The sequence below is a fragment of the Electrophorus electricus genome, chromosome 18 (genome assembly GCF_013358815.1).
Source record: "Electrophorus electricus isolate fEleEle1 chromosome 18, fEleEle1.pri, whole genome shotgun sequence".
In the NCBI taxonomy this organism is placed as follows: domain Eukaryota; kingdom Metazoa; phylum Chordata; class Actinopteri; order Gymnotiformes; family Gymnotidae; genus Electrophorus; species Electrophorus electricus.
This window is the reverse complement of record NC_049552.1, coordinates 6746690-6761093: the sequence shown is the minus strand read 5'-3', so window position 1 is coordinate 6761093 and position 14404 is coordinate 6746690. Positions and strand designations below refer to the sequence as shown.

At 43.1% G+C, this 14404-nt stretch overlaps 3 protein-coding genes across 5 annotated transcripts in view; 1 reads left to right on the top strand and 2 right to left on the bottom strand.

Annotated features, from left to right (window-relative positions):
• Window positions 1-413: 413 nt before the first annotated feature.
• On the top strand, window positions 414-7215 carry LOC113584328 (rabenosyn-5). 2 transcript variants are annotated; one of them, XM_027021153.2, is made up of 12 exons: window positions 414-527; window positions 1199-1485; window positions 1849-1980; window positions 2182-2282; window positions 2398-2443; window positions 2533-2694; window positions 2852-3120; window positions 3492-3562; window positions 3770-3856; window positions 3987-4089; window positions 4176-4265; window positions 4385-7215. In XM_027021153.2, the coding sequence occupies exons 2-12, from the start codon at window positions 1323-1325 to the stop codon at window positions 5480-5482; spliced, it is 2322 nt and encodes a 773-aa protein (XP_026876954.2). In that variant the 5' UTR covers window positions 414-527; window positions 1199-1322; the 3' UTR covers window positions 5483-7215. The 2 variants fall into 2 exon arrangements, with proteins under 2 accessions (XP_026876954.2, XP_026876955.2); XM_027021154.2 differs by having other exon boundaries at window positions 414-564.
• A 60-nt stretch (window positions 7216-7275) lies between these two features.
• On the bottom strand, window positions 7276-9149 carry mrps25 (mitochondrial ribosomal protein S25). Its single transcript, XM_027021155.2, has 4 exons — window positions 8918-9149; window positions 8571-8677; window positions 8342-8429; window positions 7276-7718 (listed from the first exon to the last, which is right to left on the bottom strand). The coding sequence occupies exons 1-4, from the start codon at window positions 9049-9051 to the stop codon at window positions 7526-7528; spliced, it is 522 nt and encodes a 173-aa protein (XP_026876956.1). The 5' UTR covers window positions 9052-9149; the 3' UTR covers window positions 7276-7525.
• A 3246-nt stretch (window positions 9150-12395) lies between these two features.
• Window positions 12396-14404, bottom strand: part of nr2c2 (nuclear receptor subfamily 2, group C, member 2) — an 8745-nt gene continuing 6736 nt past the window's right edge. For both annotated transcript variants that reach the window (XM_035536139.1, XM_035536140.1), the window contains exons 11-15: window positions 14350-14404; window positions 14083-14222; window positions 13611-13748; window positions 13267-13372; window positions 12396-13174 (exon numbers count right to left, since the gene is read on the bottom strand). The exon at window positions 14350-14404 is cut by the window's right edge and continues 67 nt beyond it. In XM_035536139.1, the coding sequence (XP_035392032.1) occupies window positions 13000-13174; window positions 13267-13372; window positions 13611-13748; window positions 14083-14222; window positions 14350-14404 (614 nt within the window). In that variant the 3' untranslated portion in view covers window positions 12396-12999. The remainder of the gene's footprint in view (window positions 13175-13266; window positions 13373-13610; window positions 13749-14082; window positions 14223-14349) is intronic.

Sequence of the window (14404 nt, the reverse complement as noted above, 5' to 3'; positions counted from 1 at the left end):
GCAGTGACATGCTTCTATTTTTCTTGGTTGTTCAAAAACGTGAAACGACAATCCCCTCAAAACCGTCCGTTAAAAAGGTGAACAGTGTCGGAGGTTAGTTGTTACCTAGGCGCACAGCGCCACCTTGTGGTGATAGGCTACTGTTTGCATGAACATTTAGACCGGAAAAGTTTCTACCCACTTTTGCTTGCACTCATTAATCTGCTGCTTGTAGTAACCAATGTTTGCAAATATGACACTAACAAATATGATGTGAACTGACTGCACTGAGCACTTGTTTAGGAAAAAAGCCAAACAATATCCCAAGTTCAACGAATGAATGCAAAACGCGCATAAACGGTTCGAAAGTTTTATGTTCCGTTCGCCCTGCCGTATCAACTGAATGCTGGTCACATGACGCCCCCACGTGACGATGTTGGGCCGCTACCCTTTCACTCGTCGAAAGAGTTTGTATCATGTTCTATTTAAGTTACCCGTGACGAGCTGTCAGAAACTTTTATACCTACAAATTATCCAGCGAACTTTGGGTAAGATCTCCACGTCATCCGCTAATGGTTGTGAAAGGTTTGTTGGGGTCGTGTCGAGTCAATTGTTTTTCTTCTTTGAACGTTAGCGGATCGCACAGTCTAGCCTAGCTTTATTGTTGTATTGTTGCATTGTAACGGTATGAAAGACGTAGTCGCCTGCTGTTATTGAGCTTTATTTGCGACGTGCAGAGCGACGAGCTAGTTTAATGCACATCGCAATTGACGCCCATCGTTTAATCCACGCCCATTAAGACAACATTTAGCTAGAAAACCAAAAAAGACTGATAACGTGGTAGCTGTTTTAGGCACAGCGAGCTAAACCTGTAATTATATAGCCAACAATTTGTTATAACTTGCCTAGAAATGCAGCCAAGATCTTTAAATATGGTTTTGATTAATACACAATCATATTGTTGTTTATCTATTATGCATTGATAATTACTGATTATAACAATGAATTCTGTGGAACAGAATACTTTTATAGAATTACACAGCAATACAAATTGTGGCTGAGGCGACTGAGCAAGCAGTGAGGCACTGACATACTTTCGTTTAAAAGTTGTGACTGTCACATGACAATCTTTTGCAAAGACAAAGGTTGACTTGGCAGGTTAGGGATTTGCTTCATTTGTCCAAATTTCGACTGGAGCCCTCTGTGACACTGCTTGTAGAATAACGGGGAAGGTCTGGGCTGGGCCGTGCCCTCAGCCAGGTGTGGCATGAGCTGCTGCCAGCACCTGCCCTACCCTAACACGCCTTACACCGTCTACTTCGAGCACCGCTGACATCCATCCCATGGCTTCCGGTTATCCACCGCCGCTCGAAGGCTCGGCTGAGGTGAAGGAGGGCTTCCTCTGCCCCCTGTGTCTGAAAGACCTGCAGTCCTTCTACCAGCTGCAGGACCACTACGAGGAGGAGCACTCTGGAGACAACCGCCAAGTTGGCAGCCAGCTGAAGAGTGAGTGCTGATCAGAGACTCGCATTCAATCCCGCTAGTGAAATGACTATCAGTGAATAGACCATTAGAGATATTTAGCTTTATGCTGGTTAAATCATACTACCTAGTCCACACTAGCTTTTACAGACTGCAATCATCTATGCTTGGGTAGAGAGTATTGTGTTTAAGTTAGACTGTAGCTAGAGTAAGCTCAGACACAGGCTGGCACATGGGTGGTTTGGGCTGCCTTTCCATAACTATGCCACATGAACTGTCGCTTGTTCTCAAAACCGTATATGTGGAGTCAGAGATTCGGAGAACCTCCTGTTCTGCACTGTGATATGAAGGAGCTCTAAAGCTTTAATTTATCTAATTATTGCTCAGGTCTGGTGCAGAAGGCAAAAAAGGCCAAAGACAAGCTGCTTAAGAGGGATGGAGATGAGAGGGCCGAGACCAGCTACGAGTCCTTCTACTACGGGGGCGTAGACCCTTACATGTGGGAGCCCCAGGAACTGGGTGAGACTAGGTTTGCTGGACGTCTTATTAGTGGCGCTGCACTGCCTTCTAGAACAAAAGCCACCCACCAATATCTGTCTCTATTGTTAGTCATACGGATGCAGCATACTATGGATCTTTTTATCATAGGCATTTACTAGCTGTGGTCTGTTACTAGGTCATAGCCTAAAGGACTTATTCATCTTTTTTTTGTTTGATTAGGAGCCACACGGAGTCACCTTGATCTTTTTAAGAAACACAGAGCAGCCAGGATTGATCATTATGTCATTGAGGTCAACAAACGCATCATTAGGCTGGAGAAGGTAAATATTTGCATCAAACAATGCTGTTCTATCACTGTCTTGGAGGACAAAACCATATGAAACTGGTTTAAACAAATTTTGCATGTGGTCACACACGTTTGTGGTATTTTTCCAGCTTACGTCTTTTGACAGAATCAACATGGATGGTGGGAAGATAAGAGGTGGGTGAGAGACCGAAAAAGAAGCTTATTGTTCCTTCTGCCATAAATATTTTATGGTTAACCAAAGCATGGTTTTTTTAATCATTTAGCATTGGAGAAGTCGGTTGTTCCTTGGGTGAGTGACCAGGACGTACCATTCTGTCCGGACTGTGGGGGCAAGTTCAACCTCAGGAATCGGCGTCACCACTGTCGCCTCTGTGGCTCCATCATGTGTGGGAAGTGTATGGAGTTCGTGCCCCTGGTGCTGGCTTGTAAGTTACCACTCGTCTGTCCTACTGTCTAGGAGCGCTGTATGCATAACACACAAGGCCTCCCGGTTTTGCCATGCCTAGAACAAGTTCAGATCACGTAATTGGAGGAATGTTCCTGGAGGGAGTCATTTTTGGGGTGCGTTGCGTTCGCCCTCAGACAAGCTGACCAGCGGCACGCGTGAGGCCCTGTACGTGGCCGGCAGCCCCGGGCACGGGGCGCCCCCCGGTGGAGGAGGCCTAACAGTGCAACAGCCACAGGCCTCGCGGCGTGGCTCCATCAGCAGCCTGTCGTCAGTGAGCTCCGTACTGGAGGAGAAGGATGAGGACCGCATACGCTGCTGCCATCACTGCATGGACGCGCTGCTGCGGCACCAGCGCAAGCTGGATGAGAAGGACCATGTGCCTGACATCGTCAAATTCTACGAGGTACCGTGTGTCCTGTAGAATGATGTCATCATACACATTCATTTATACCAAAAAATGTAGTCAAAAATTGTGTTTTTAAAAACATATAAAAATATGCTTCATAAATAAAACATTTATTGCTTATTTACTTATCTGGCAGAGAGAGGAGGCCAGAATACTAATAAAAACATTACAGAGAGCTGCTGTTTAGCTAGCTTCTCTCCTAACAAGGATGGTGTAAAGAAATCTAACTGTCTGTAAGGCATAGCTTGTGTTTACAATTTTTCTGAAGCCTTTTGTTCTCTCTGACACCGGCAAATTCCTGTCTGCCCCTTCCTGTCTCTATGCTGGCTTCTCCTTGATGGCACCTCTTCCTGTCTGGCGCTGTGCAGAGATTGAGGATGTGTATGGACAAGGTGGATGAGAAGGCTCCGGAGTACATCCGCATGGCTGAGTCGCTGAAGTAAGACTCCTAATCCTGTTTGGTGTGCAAGACGTACCAGAATAAAAGACCAAATAAGCCTGGGCACCAGTTCCTTGCTTGAAAAAGCAGCCACTGGACAATGTCTCACTGCCACGTACTCTCAGAGAAAGCTCTGTTCATTTATTCACTCACTAGCCCATAATTTGTCACCATAAAGACCATACTTTGTCTTTCTGTCTCTCATAGTGCTGGCGAGACAACCTACAACCTGGAAACTGCTGGTAGCCTGAGGTTGGAGGTGCAGAAATACTATGAGCATATAGATGCTCTGAGGTATGCTCCGGGTAACAGTTAGCACATATGTAGAATGAGTTGCAGTCTTATGTGCATGTAAAAGCGAGCTTGCATAAACAGATCCCAGTCTGATGTATGTAACATCTGTGTGTGTATTTGTGGCTGTCAGTAAGAAGATTCTAACACTCGGACTGAAAGATGAAGTGCAGCCCCACCCAAAGACCCTCCAGCTGCAAAGGATGGTGCGCTACTCGGCAACACTGTTTGTACAGGTAAGACCGACACACACACACACACAAACACACACACACATCTTTTTGAGCAACTTTTTCTACACTCCCTTCTGTTCCATATGCAGGAGAAGCTGTTGGGTCTGATGTCATTGCCTACGAAGGAGAACTACGAGGAGCTAAAAGAGAAGAAGAGATATGAGCAGCAGCACAGACAGGTGAGGAGCTGGAATGATGAGGCTGCATTGCAGGTGCTGTTGCTAATAGGCCCCATGGTCACAGCTGCTGCACTGATAAGTCACTCTAAGCCCCTTTCCTCTGCCTCTCCCCTTTCTAGGCAGCCCTGGAGGCACATAAGCGGCGGTCGGAAATCGACAAGAGCCGACCTCTCCTCAGCGCCAACGGCGACGCGCCCCGGCCGGCCTCTGGCCCGCGCATGACCAAGGCCGGCAGCTGGCTGCCGTCGTCAGAGGGCACGCGCTCCCACGGCGAGCTGGACGACCCTCTGCTGCAGCAGATCGACAACATCGAGTCGTTCCTGAGGCAGGCGCGTGCGGCAGGCCGCTCGGACGAGGTGGCCATGCTGGAGGAGAACCTACGGCAGTTGCAGGACGAGTTCGACGCGCAGCAGACCAGCCGCGCCATCGAGCTCTCACGCCGCCTGGCCCAGGAGGAGAGCCTGCAGCGCAGTCAGATCAGCTACCTCCAGCAGAGGGAGCTAGAGAGCCGGGCAGCCGCCAGAGAGCGTGCCTCAGATTTTGGCGAAGGAAAGGGCGTTGAAGAAGCGGGTGAAAGGGAGGGCGACCGCAGCCGGGATCCAGACATGAGCCCCGAGCTCAGGCCACCTCAGACCATCAAGTCATTCCCACGCTTGCCAGGGACTTCGCCACCATTGCAGAGGGATGAATGTACAATGGCTCCACCTGCTGGAGAGGCGCAGAACAGTGGCAGCACCACGCTGCTGAACCGATTTGACGAAGAGGACTCCATCCCGGTTGAGGAAGATCCGATGAACCCTTTCAGCAAGGAGATCCAGAGAGAGCACCACCAAGCAACCGTTGCAAGAGACGAAGAGTACAACCCCTTTGAGGATGAGGAGGATGACGTAAAGGAGACAGACGAGAGGCAGGATGGTGCGCTCGGCAGGAACCCCTTTGAAGAGGATGACGACGACGACAGGGGCAACCCCTTCAAAGATACGCCAGATGAAATGCTTCCGGTTGCCTCGACCAATCCCTTCGAAGATGATGATGACGACAGCGCAGCAATGGATGAGCTCATCGAAGAGGAGCTGCTGCTGCAGCAGATCGACAACATTCGTGCGTACATGTTCGACGCCAAACTCAACGGACGTACCGATGAAGTGGAGTTGCTGTCCCAGAACCTGAAAGAGCTGCAGTGCACCCTACAGGAGCAAAAGAGAAAAACACACTGACCGTTATTCACTGGTCTCGCCATTTTTCTTTCCTGGTTTCTGTTGAGTCAAATGTCATGAGAATAATGGAATTAAGGACACGTGTTTTTGTCTTGACATTTTTTCTTCTCCTCAGTCACTAATTTAGGCTGCCAAAATGCACAAACTAGAGGATAAGGCAGACTAGAGCTTCCTTCATATCAGTGTGCTTACAGAAAGAATACAATACACTCAGCATTTCTTAGAGATCTCCTGCAAGGAAGGGCTGGTTAAACCAAGAGTTGCTAATCATATGTAGAGAATCTCTCAGCCAAGTCATGTTTCTGTTATTACATCTTGGATACTTTTAGATCATAATGAGCTTTTGTAATGTTTACCCTTGAGTAATATGAAGGAAACATCCTTCACCTAGCCAAGAAGTGTCCAGTACAAATACACTTGTAGCTTCAAACACTCAAAAGCCTTGCAGCACAGTGTCAGAACACAGGGCCACGTGATGGGAGAACTTAGATGTTACATGCTCTCTAGCTAATACAAGGGTTCCTCTTGTTATAGACACATTCATTATAAGGACACACTATGCCTTCCCAGCATGACTTCAAAACAGCAAGTATGGCACTATTGCCAACATGTGAAAACAGTTGCTTTTTAAATTTGTAGGTAAATGAATATATAAGGGGAAAGAATGAGAATAAGAAAAAAGTAATAAATGGTTTTAGCATCAAAATGGTATACAAGTACATCCCATGGGAGACTGCCATTGGATCTAAACTTAATGTAAGATTGGGAAGGTTGGTTAAAGAAGGTAAGCTATTAGGTTTGTTTTGCACAAAAATGTGGCTAAAGGAATGTATTGAGGAAGATCATTTGAAGATAATTCATAATTTTATTTTTTTTGTGTGTGTATGTGTATGTGTGTGTGTGTGTGAACTGGAGATGTCAGGAAAGTCTAGGTGGATATGACCAGAAGCTACCTGCCTATGTTTCGTTTTATGAATGTTAGTCTATAAATGCTAAGCAGATTCCTTGCCTGATATCTACATTCCAAGCAGAGGTCCATTCTGCAGTATCGCTACAGGGTGTCCACGGGTAATCTCTGCCCTGACGGAATTGAACAAATTTGTTGGAATTCTTAAAAAAGGTCATTATGCTAGCAGTGTTAGATTCTGATGAAACACAACTGCAGAAAACAAGCTTATTTGCCCATTTTTATTTGATGCTACACAGTGATCGTCATGGTAAAAAGTGGAATTATCCTTAGGTACACGTTATCTTTCTATTGTCACTAATTATTGCTTTAAATAGCCTTGCAAAAGCTTCTCTACATACTTTGTTGCATCTTCTACAGTCTCTTTTTTGATGGCAATGTTGGATGTATGCCTATATATATATTTTATCAATACTTGAGATACAAAATCAATATTTTGTCTAACACTAAACCCCTTATGTGCTGTTCAAAGTTCTTCCTATACAGACTACTTAAACTGAAGATTATGCTACTTTGGCTGTGTTGACATTATTTGATCTTAAATAAGCAGTATTTCTTGTTTGTTTGAAAAAAGAACAAAGAACTTGTCTGCATAAGGGCAAATGCAGATTCATTTGTATCTTGATTTTCCTCTGCAGTAGGCCTAACTGGTGGTGTCTGAAGCCAACATGAATGAACTGTCTAGTAGCCTTTGAAACATGATGATGATGTTCACATTAAGCGCTGTCACAACAAACACTGCAAAATAAATCTGTATAAATAAGAATGCAGTGGTCCCGTGCATCTTAACACCTTTCCCTTAAGCACTGAAACGTTATTTCTGGAATCAGCAGAAATCAAAGAAAAGTTGTTTATTTAAAAAAAACAAAAAACTCATCTCTCCATTATCTCAACAAAGGACACACACACACAGGAGAAATCACAGACAGTAGGATTACTGCACATGTAAAGGCAGCCCATGGAGAAAAAGATGAGAAAAGGGGAGCATGAGGGATAAAGCCCCACCAAGTCCTGTTCTCTTTATTCAGCCCTTTTTCTGAGCAAAGGCAATTGCCCCCCACATCCCCTCTTTGTCCTTAGTCCTCAGAACCGGCCAACATTTTGGCTCTGTATTTGCCCGTCATCTCTTTTGGCAGGGGAACGAGGCCCGGGTGAGGGACCTGACCCTCCACTTCGCTCATGCACTCCCGCAAGTAGTACTTTTTGGGACCGAAGTTAGCTGGGTTTGAGGACTCCATCCTGGCCAGAGCTTCAGCATGTAGAACTTCGCTGTTGGGAAATGAGCAGGAAAAAAAACAAAAAACGAAAACATCACTAAGAGGAGCAATAGAAGAGGAGCATGTTTAGACACAAATCTATTTTATAGCAGCAAAAGCAGTCAACCGGTCAAAATGATGCAGCAATTGCAAAATGTGTTGGTAGGAGAATGTGCTTCTAAATCCATGTTCAGAGTTCCCCCCGCCAAAAAGATGTATATTCACCATACACTTTTATTTGAAACATTTATTAATTAAAAATACCTTGTGTGCACTTACAACCTATTACTTGCCTCTTTAGCAGTGATCGGTTTCTGACTACCAGACCAGTGTTGGCTGGATATTTTCCAGCGACTAACCACTCCTAACATTGTAGCGGCACTTACACACTCCAACAGTGCTGTGCCACATACACTCACACCAGTGCAACATCCACCACCATCCCAACACCTTGACAATGTTTAAGAATAATATCCACTGGTCTAGTGGTGCGCTGTGATCACATGGTCAGAAACTGATGTACCAAGTCAAAGGGAGGCTGATAAATTGTGGCAATGCATTTTAATTGTACATCTCTAAAGATGCATGATTTGTCTTTGTACATTATAAGACATCCATGAAAGCAGAAACACTTACTCTGATTTGCCTAGAATCTTCCTCACATTTTGTGTTATTTCTTTATAGTTCTTTCCTTCCACGTCCATTAGAACCTGATCTCCGTCACCTATAGCGTTGTCCAAAAGAAAACCATGACAAAAACATCGCTAGTTGATCTATGTTACAGAATGTTATCTAGTCAGGTCAATTAGTTTAGCTATCTATATGACTGCTGTCAGGGCGCAATAAGTAAAAAGAATGCACCTACCGAGGTAGAATCGGAGAAAAGGCGACGGTGTCATGTTTTTGAACATCATGATTTGAACCCACTGGTTTTTGTACTGGATTTGAGGAACACTGAAGAACACGAATTTCCTATAACAACAAACACAGCTGTAGAATCCTCACCATGTAGCTTGCCACTAACACTGGCTAGCTAGTACCCAAACATCCAGAGCGTTTGGCTACACATAGCTGGCTAGCTAACATCTGTTTTAAATGAGACCGTGGTCCAACACACTGAGCTACCCTCGGCGTCTAAAAAACTAGCCAAGCGATGTCCTAGATAACCAGAATGCTAACGCTAGCTAGCTACAGCAGCGTTCAGTTACTGACCTTGCTCCTTCACTTAGTTCTCCGTGCGTGTTGTAATTCACGGTCATAATCTTGACAGAACTTTTGAAAACAATCTCCCCCTTCTGAAGATATTCCAAGGTCCTCCGTATGGGAAACCTTCCTTTCATTGGCATGATTAAATGGTTTTAATTCACGCGTTCATACGTACAATATTAGCTATAAACCGCAGCGCATGTTCCTCCTCTTCTCCTACTTTGGTGGCAACATCTGAGTCGTTGATACCGTGAAGACATAAACACAATTTCTGCCACCTGGCGAATTGGAGGGTATAACGGTTCATAAAACAAAATCATAATCGTTAAGTGTGATAAGTGACATTTACTTTTGTTTTAATGTTGCACTCGAGGTCGTAAAGCAGGCGTAATGTCAGATATATGTTTAGGCCAAGATAATAGCATAGAACGATCTGTAGAAAGATGATATAACTAGCAACTAGCTGCTGAAATGTATGTTTTATGATTCATGTATGAGTCATGCGTATTTTATAGGTAAGAATGGAATTCAGTTTTGGCGTGGAGCTGACCTACAATTGAGAATTACTAGAATATTCGAAATATTAGATATTCAAAATTGTATTGAAGTACATGAGGTTTCCAGATAAATAGGACGTTTCAGACAGTTCTTTCATCAGCTATGCAAGCAAGATGCATGTACGATCTCTATAATCTATACTAGATCAAGGGAGATTCAACACAGTAGGAGATTAAGCACATCGTCAGGGTTAGGACCATATGGCCGGCTGCAGCATGGCGCCTCAACACAGGGGCCGTCGCGTCACGTTTGCGTCACCCTTTTGGCATTTACTTCATCCGTACTCAGAGCATCTTTCAAGGGAAAGAGTGCCCTAAAATATTAAGTTCATTTACTATTAGGTTCTATTTTTTTGTTTAGCATTTCGTCAGGTGAAGGTTGCAAAACGTCTTAAATAATGGAATCTCCTGGACAATTTGAGAGTGGGGCATGCAAACTAAAGTGGTAGCAAGAGAAACAATCTGCCATTTTAAACATCATTTACTAGGTGATACTCCTATTCAGATTGCATGCCTATTGTATTTGTTTATTTGTTTTCCTGCTGTATCAGAATTAGTGTAAGCCTGTTATTTCGTTGCTTTGGTGTACTCATTATGCTGTCAATGTTTTTATATTGCATAAATTTTCATTGTAAGGAGACCACAACTATTTTATAGCCTAAGGCCACAACAAAGGGCCTAATCCACCTTTGGCTAGGACATTCACCTAACAGCTGTCAAAGTAGCTACCATGTGGGTCTCAGACGTATTAGATTTTGTGTAGTATTGATTGAATGTTCATTGCTGTTAGGAGGAAATCCAAATCCTGCTAAATTGAAGCTCTCTGGCTACCAGTGGTTGATTCTAGTGACAGTGTCTGCTCATCTCATCTTGTGTGGGAGAAGAATGAATCAAATACATAATGTATAGAATACCAACAGTTCAGTTAAAACAAAAAGCCTTCTATTGCCTCAAATCACAATTTAGGACCACAGGGTTTTTTAGACCTCACTAATCTGCACAAACATTTTAATGCCTTTGCATATGTGAAGAACATCAAGCGTTCTGAAGTTGCTGTCACCAGAAAACGGGAATAAAGAAGGTTTATTCTGTATATCTTCTTAGGACCCCTTGTGATGTTCCTTAATATGGAACTAATGACCCAAGAAAGTCCTAAGCAGCTAAGAGAAAGTAATAGGTAACATTATTTAGTTATTGATGGAGACCTATACCTAATATAGCACAAAGAATTATGAGCAACCATATGTGCAACCAGTAGTCTGAGTATTTAGCACCTCAAGCTGCTTATTTGCAGTTGGGCTTTTGATGTTTTTGATGAGAGATGGTACACTTTTGAGTTTCACTGCCACACCATTTTAGGGCAAAACTTATGATTACCTAATTTACAACCCATCTCTGCATAACAAAGATGTATGGACAATGTTTATAATTTTCCTCAGACAATATGGCCCTACTTGTGTTAAGAGTATGCAAAGTTTAAAATTTGAATTGTTGTAGCTTATTGGCCTGGAATCAACCTACCATTTTAAACATCTACAAACTCTTTTATCAGAATGGAGCTTTCAAAACTGAGAAGTTATTATTACAAGGCCATGTCAGGTCACACCATGGTTATAGTGGTGTGTCAACATGCATTTATACAGATTTCCATGCAAAACACTAGTCTCTGCACCCCTCCCCCCACGCCATGTGAGCAATTACTGTGCATCATTCATCATCAATTTCTGATTATATCGCGATTATATCGCTCCATCAGCCTATTGCACTAGATGCTCAACAAAGAGGAGAGAATTGAATTAAAGCAAAACCTCATACAACTTGACCAACATAACTGGTTTTTATATATATTATATATTAGAAGGCCTTTGCTGACAAGTCACCGATGATATTCATTTCTTTACAAGGTACATAAATGAGTTAATTTAGCACAAGGAAAAAAAAAACTTGCTTTCAGGTCATTAGTCTCTGGCAGATAAATATAGCATTAAACCACAACATTTTTTACTCCAAATTTATATCATACAGTATTTAATAAAATGTATTAGCTATAACATGCATTGCAATGCACTATATACAAAAAGCTTAATATGTCACTGCCGGAAAAAGTTTTAAAAAATGGACATGCATTCATTTTAATGAAATTACATGTAGTATAAATCTCATTAAACATGATATCACAACAGCATTAAAAACATTCTTGGGTTTTAAACCCAAATATTTAGGTAGGCTATCATACAGTACATATACATTTCAGATGTGTAGCAGATATTCATAACTTATAGTTGAAATTGCCCCACAAAAGAAAAAAGATGCATTCCACAATTTCATAGAATTTTCCTAAGTGCAAGACTGTACTTTCAGTACATTTCACAGACAGCTCTGACGATTTCAACTGACAGGAAAGGATGAAAGACTAAGCAACAAATGCTTCCTTAATTACAAACACTATGGAGTTCTAATTGCACAAAATCTGCTGGTAAAATGGAGTACACTATGCTTTTTTCACCAGTGAAAAATTCGAGGTGTAATGTAATCTTACATCCATCTATCCATCTATCTATCTATGACTTAAATCGATAAGTCGTTAAAAAAGACGAATGGAGAGAAACAGAACTCTCATCAGTTCATGTTCTAACAAAGATTATAATGATGGACAACTAAATAAATACAACTGAAGAAAGAAAGATAAAGGGAAATAAATGAAAAGGTGAAGTAATGTCCAGGATAAGCACACTAAACTGCTGTATGCTGATTGTCTGAATAGCAAAGCTGTTGTTATAGATATTTAAATAGATTTCCTCCACCAATTATGACTGGGAGACTGAAAAAATGAACAAGATTCAACAGCTTGAGGAAGGTAGAAATATCCTGCATTATGGAGGTCACTGATCTTTCTGGTACATTTGCCAGAGCTTTTTTTTTTTTTTTTTTTTTTTTTTTAATCTGGTCTTCTAGAGATTGATGCAACTCTTTGCAAAGGATATTGAGGATCGATTCAGAGGTTTCTAAAAGAGGTTGTAATTAATTGCATTCCATTAAAATGCTTACAGAATGCCAAGGGACTTTACAACAGTCCACTTACAGCTGATTAAAAAATTCTTAATACATGGCTGCTCCTGAATAATACAAAACATTTGAATGGTAAATTTCCTACCTAGCCCCAAGGTCTGAAGTGCTAAATGTCTGAAGTGCTTTAAGAGAAGAAAAGCAAACAAAAACTAAACCAATGGCTGTTTTTACATTTTTCACACAACAAATGTCCAGATTTGAAAAACTCAAAGTTCCATGTTGCACTTTTCCCAAAGAACAAAAATACATATATTTTAAGTGACCTTCACCTTCAGTTAGATGGTCTCACTTCAAGGGCAGGGCTGTTATGTAGGCAGAGGAAAACCTTCAGTTCAGGAAAAAAAAACTAAAAAAACCCCCAAAAACTTCATCAATCCACATGAAGGTAAGGGATAATATAAGTTGTTTGGAATTTCAGTCCAGTTCACCCGCGTCTGTGGCTCAAAGCGGGTCACTCTGTGGTCATGCGGTGGGACCGGTGATTTGGCTGTTGTAGTCAGCAGTCTCCATTTTGAGGATGTAGGGGATGATGCTGTCAATGGGCACATTCCCGATGAGGCCGGTGAAGAAGAGCTCCTCCGTTATGCTGGAGCTCATCAACCGCAACGCTGGCAGACGCATCAGCATTCGTGCCAACCTGACGAGCCAATCACACGCAGTGACTGATCAGTGATAAAGGCACAAAGCAGGGTAGTGGGGAACGGAGGGTCAAAGGTTGAGTGGGAGTACCTGTACGCATCATCTGGATAGGTCTTCTGCACGTAGTCCTGCAGCTCCATCTGTGCCTTCTCCTGGAACTTCTCAATCTGGTTGCTGCTACCCTGGCCTGGGTGATCTGGTTAAGGGCATGCATCATGAGATCAGAGACATGCACTCAGGCCATGCTGTTATCCTGAGCCACACAGAGTAGTCTTGACAACATTCCACCTATTCTTTGGCCCTACATAAATGCATGAACACTGGCCAGTAGACATTCAACATTCATATAGTTCAGGTCCCACCTCATTTTTAGAAGCCCTTATATACAGACAGGCCCATCAGTTCCTGGCCTCTTCCTGTGGAAAGGAACTCACCGGGGCTGAAGAGCACGATGGCTTTCAGGTAGGCGTATTCGTAACCATCTGTCTCCAGCTTGGCCATGCTGTTGCAGAACTCCTGTAGCTTCCAGATGTGTTCCATTACCAGCTTCACCCGCTCACTAGACAGCTTGTCTAAGAGCAGGGAGCAAGTGGTTATAGCTGCTCTCCCCTCCAAACTAGATCTAATGAAACTTGCTTTTCTCTCCACTGAACCATAGTGCCCCTAATCCTGGAACTGTTGACAGGTCAGTGTTTCACTCCAAGGTTTAAAAGGGGTTTGGTAAGGTCTTAGTGCTTAAACTGCACACAGGATCAGACTGAAACACTGAAATTTTATCCACCTGAGCAAACTAATCAGAATGGTTAATACAACTTTTGCTTTTAACCCATGCTGTAATTGATATTCTGCAACACATGCTCACTCCCTGCACATTATACCTTATAAGGAATCACAGGGTTGACATACCATCCTGTATGCTTGTCTGCAGGTGGTTGACGATGGCGGCCAGGATGGTGGACAGGCTCATGATCTGAGCACACTGAGCCAAACCTAACGTGAAAAGTTCGTTCCAGCATGCCCGTACCAGAGACGTGTTACACTCCTGCCTACAACACACACACACACACACACACAGTTTTTTTTTGGGGGTGGGGGGGTGGGGGGGGGGTGGAGTGCAATCAAGAAGATCACTTCAAGCTCAAAACAGCTAAACACACAGATGGTGTCACCCACCCGAGGGCAAGGAAGGCTGGAATAGAGCGTGCCCAGTGCATTGAGAGAAAGAGCA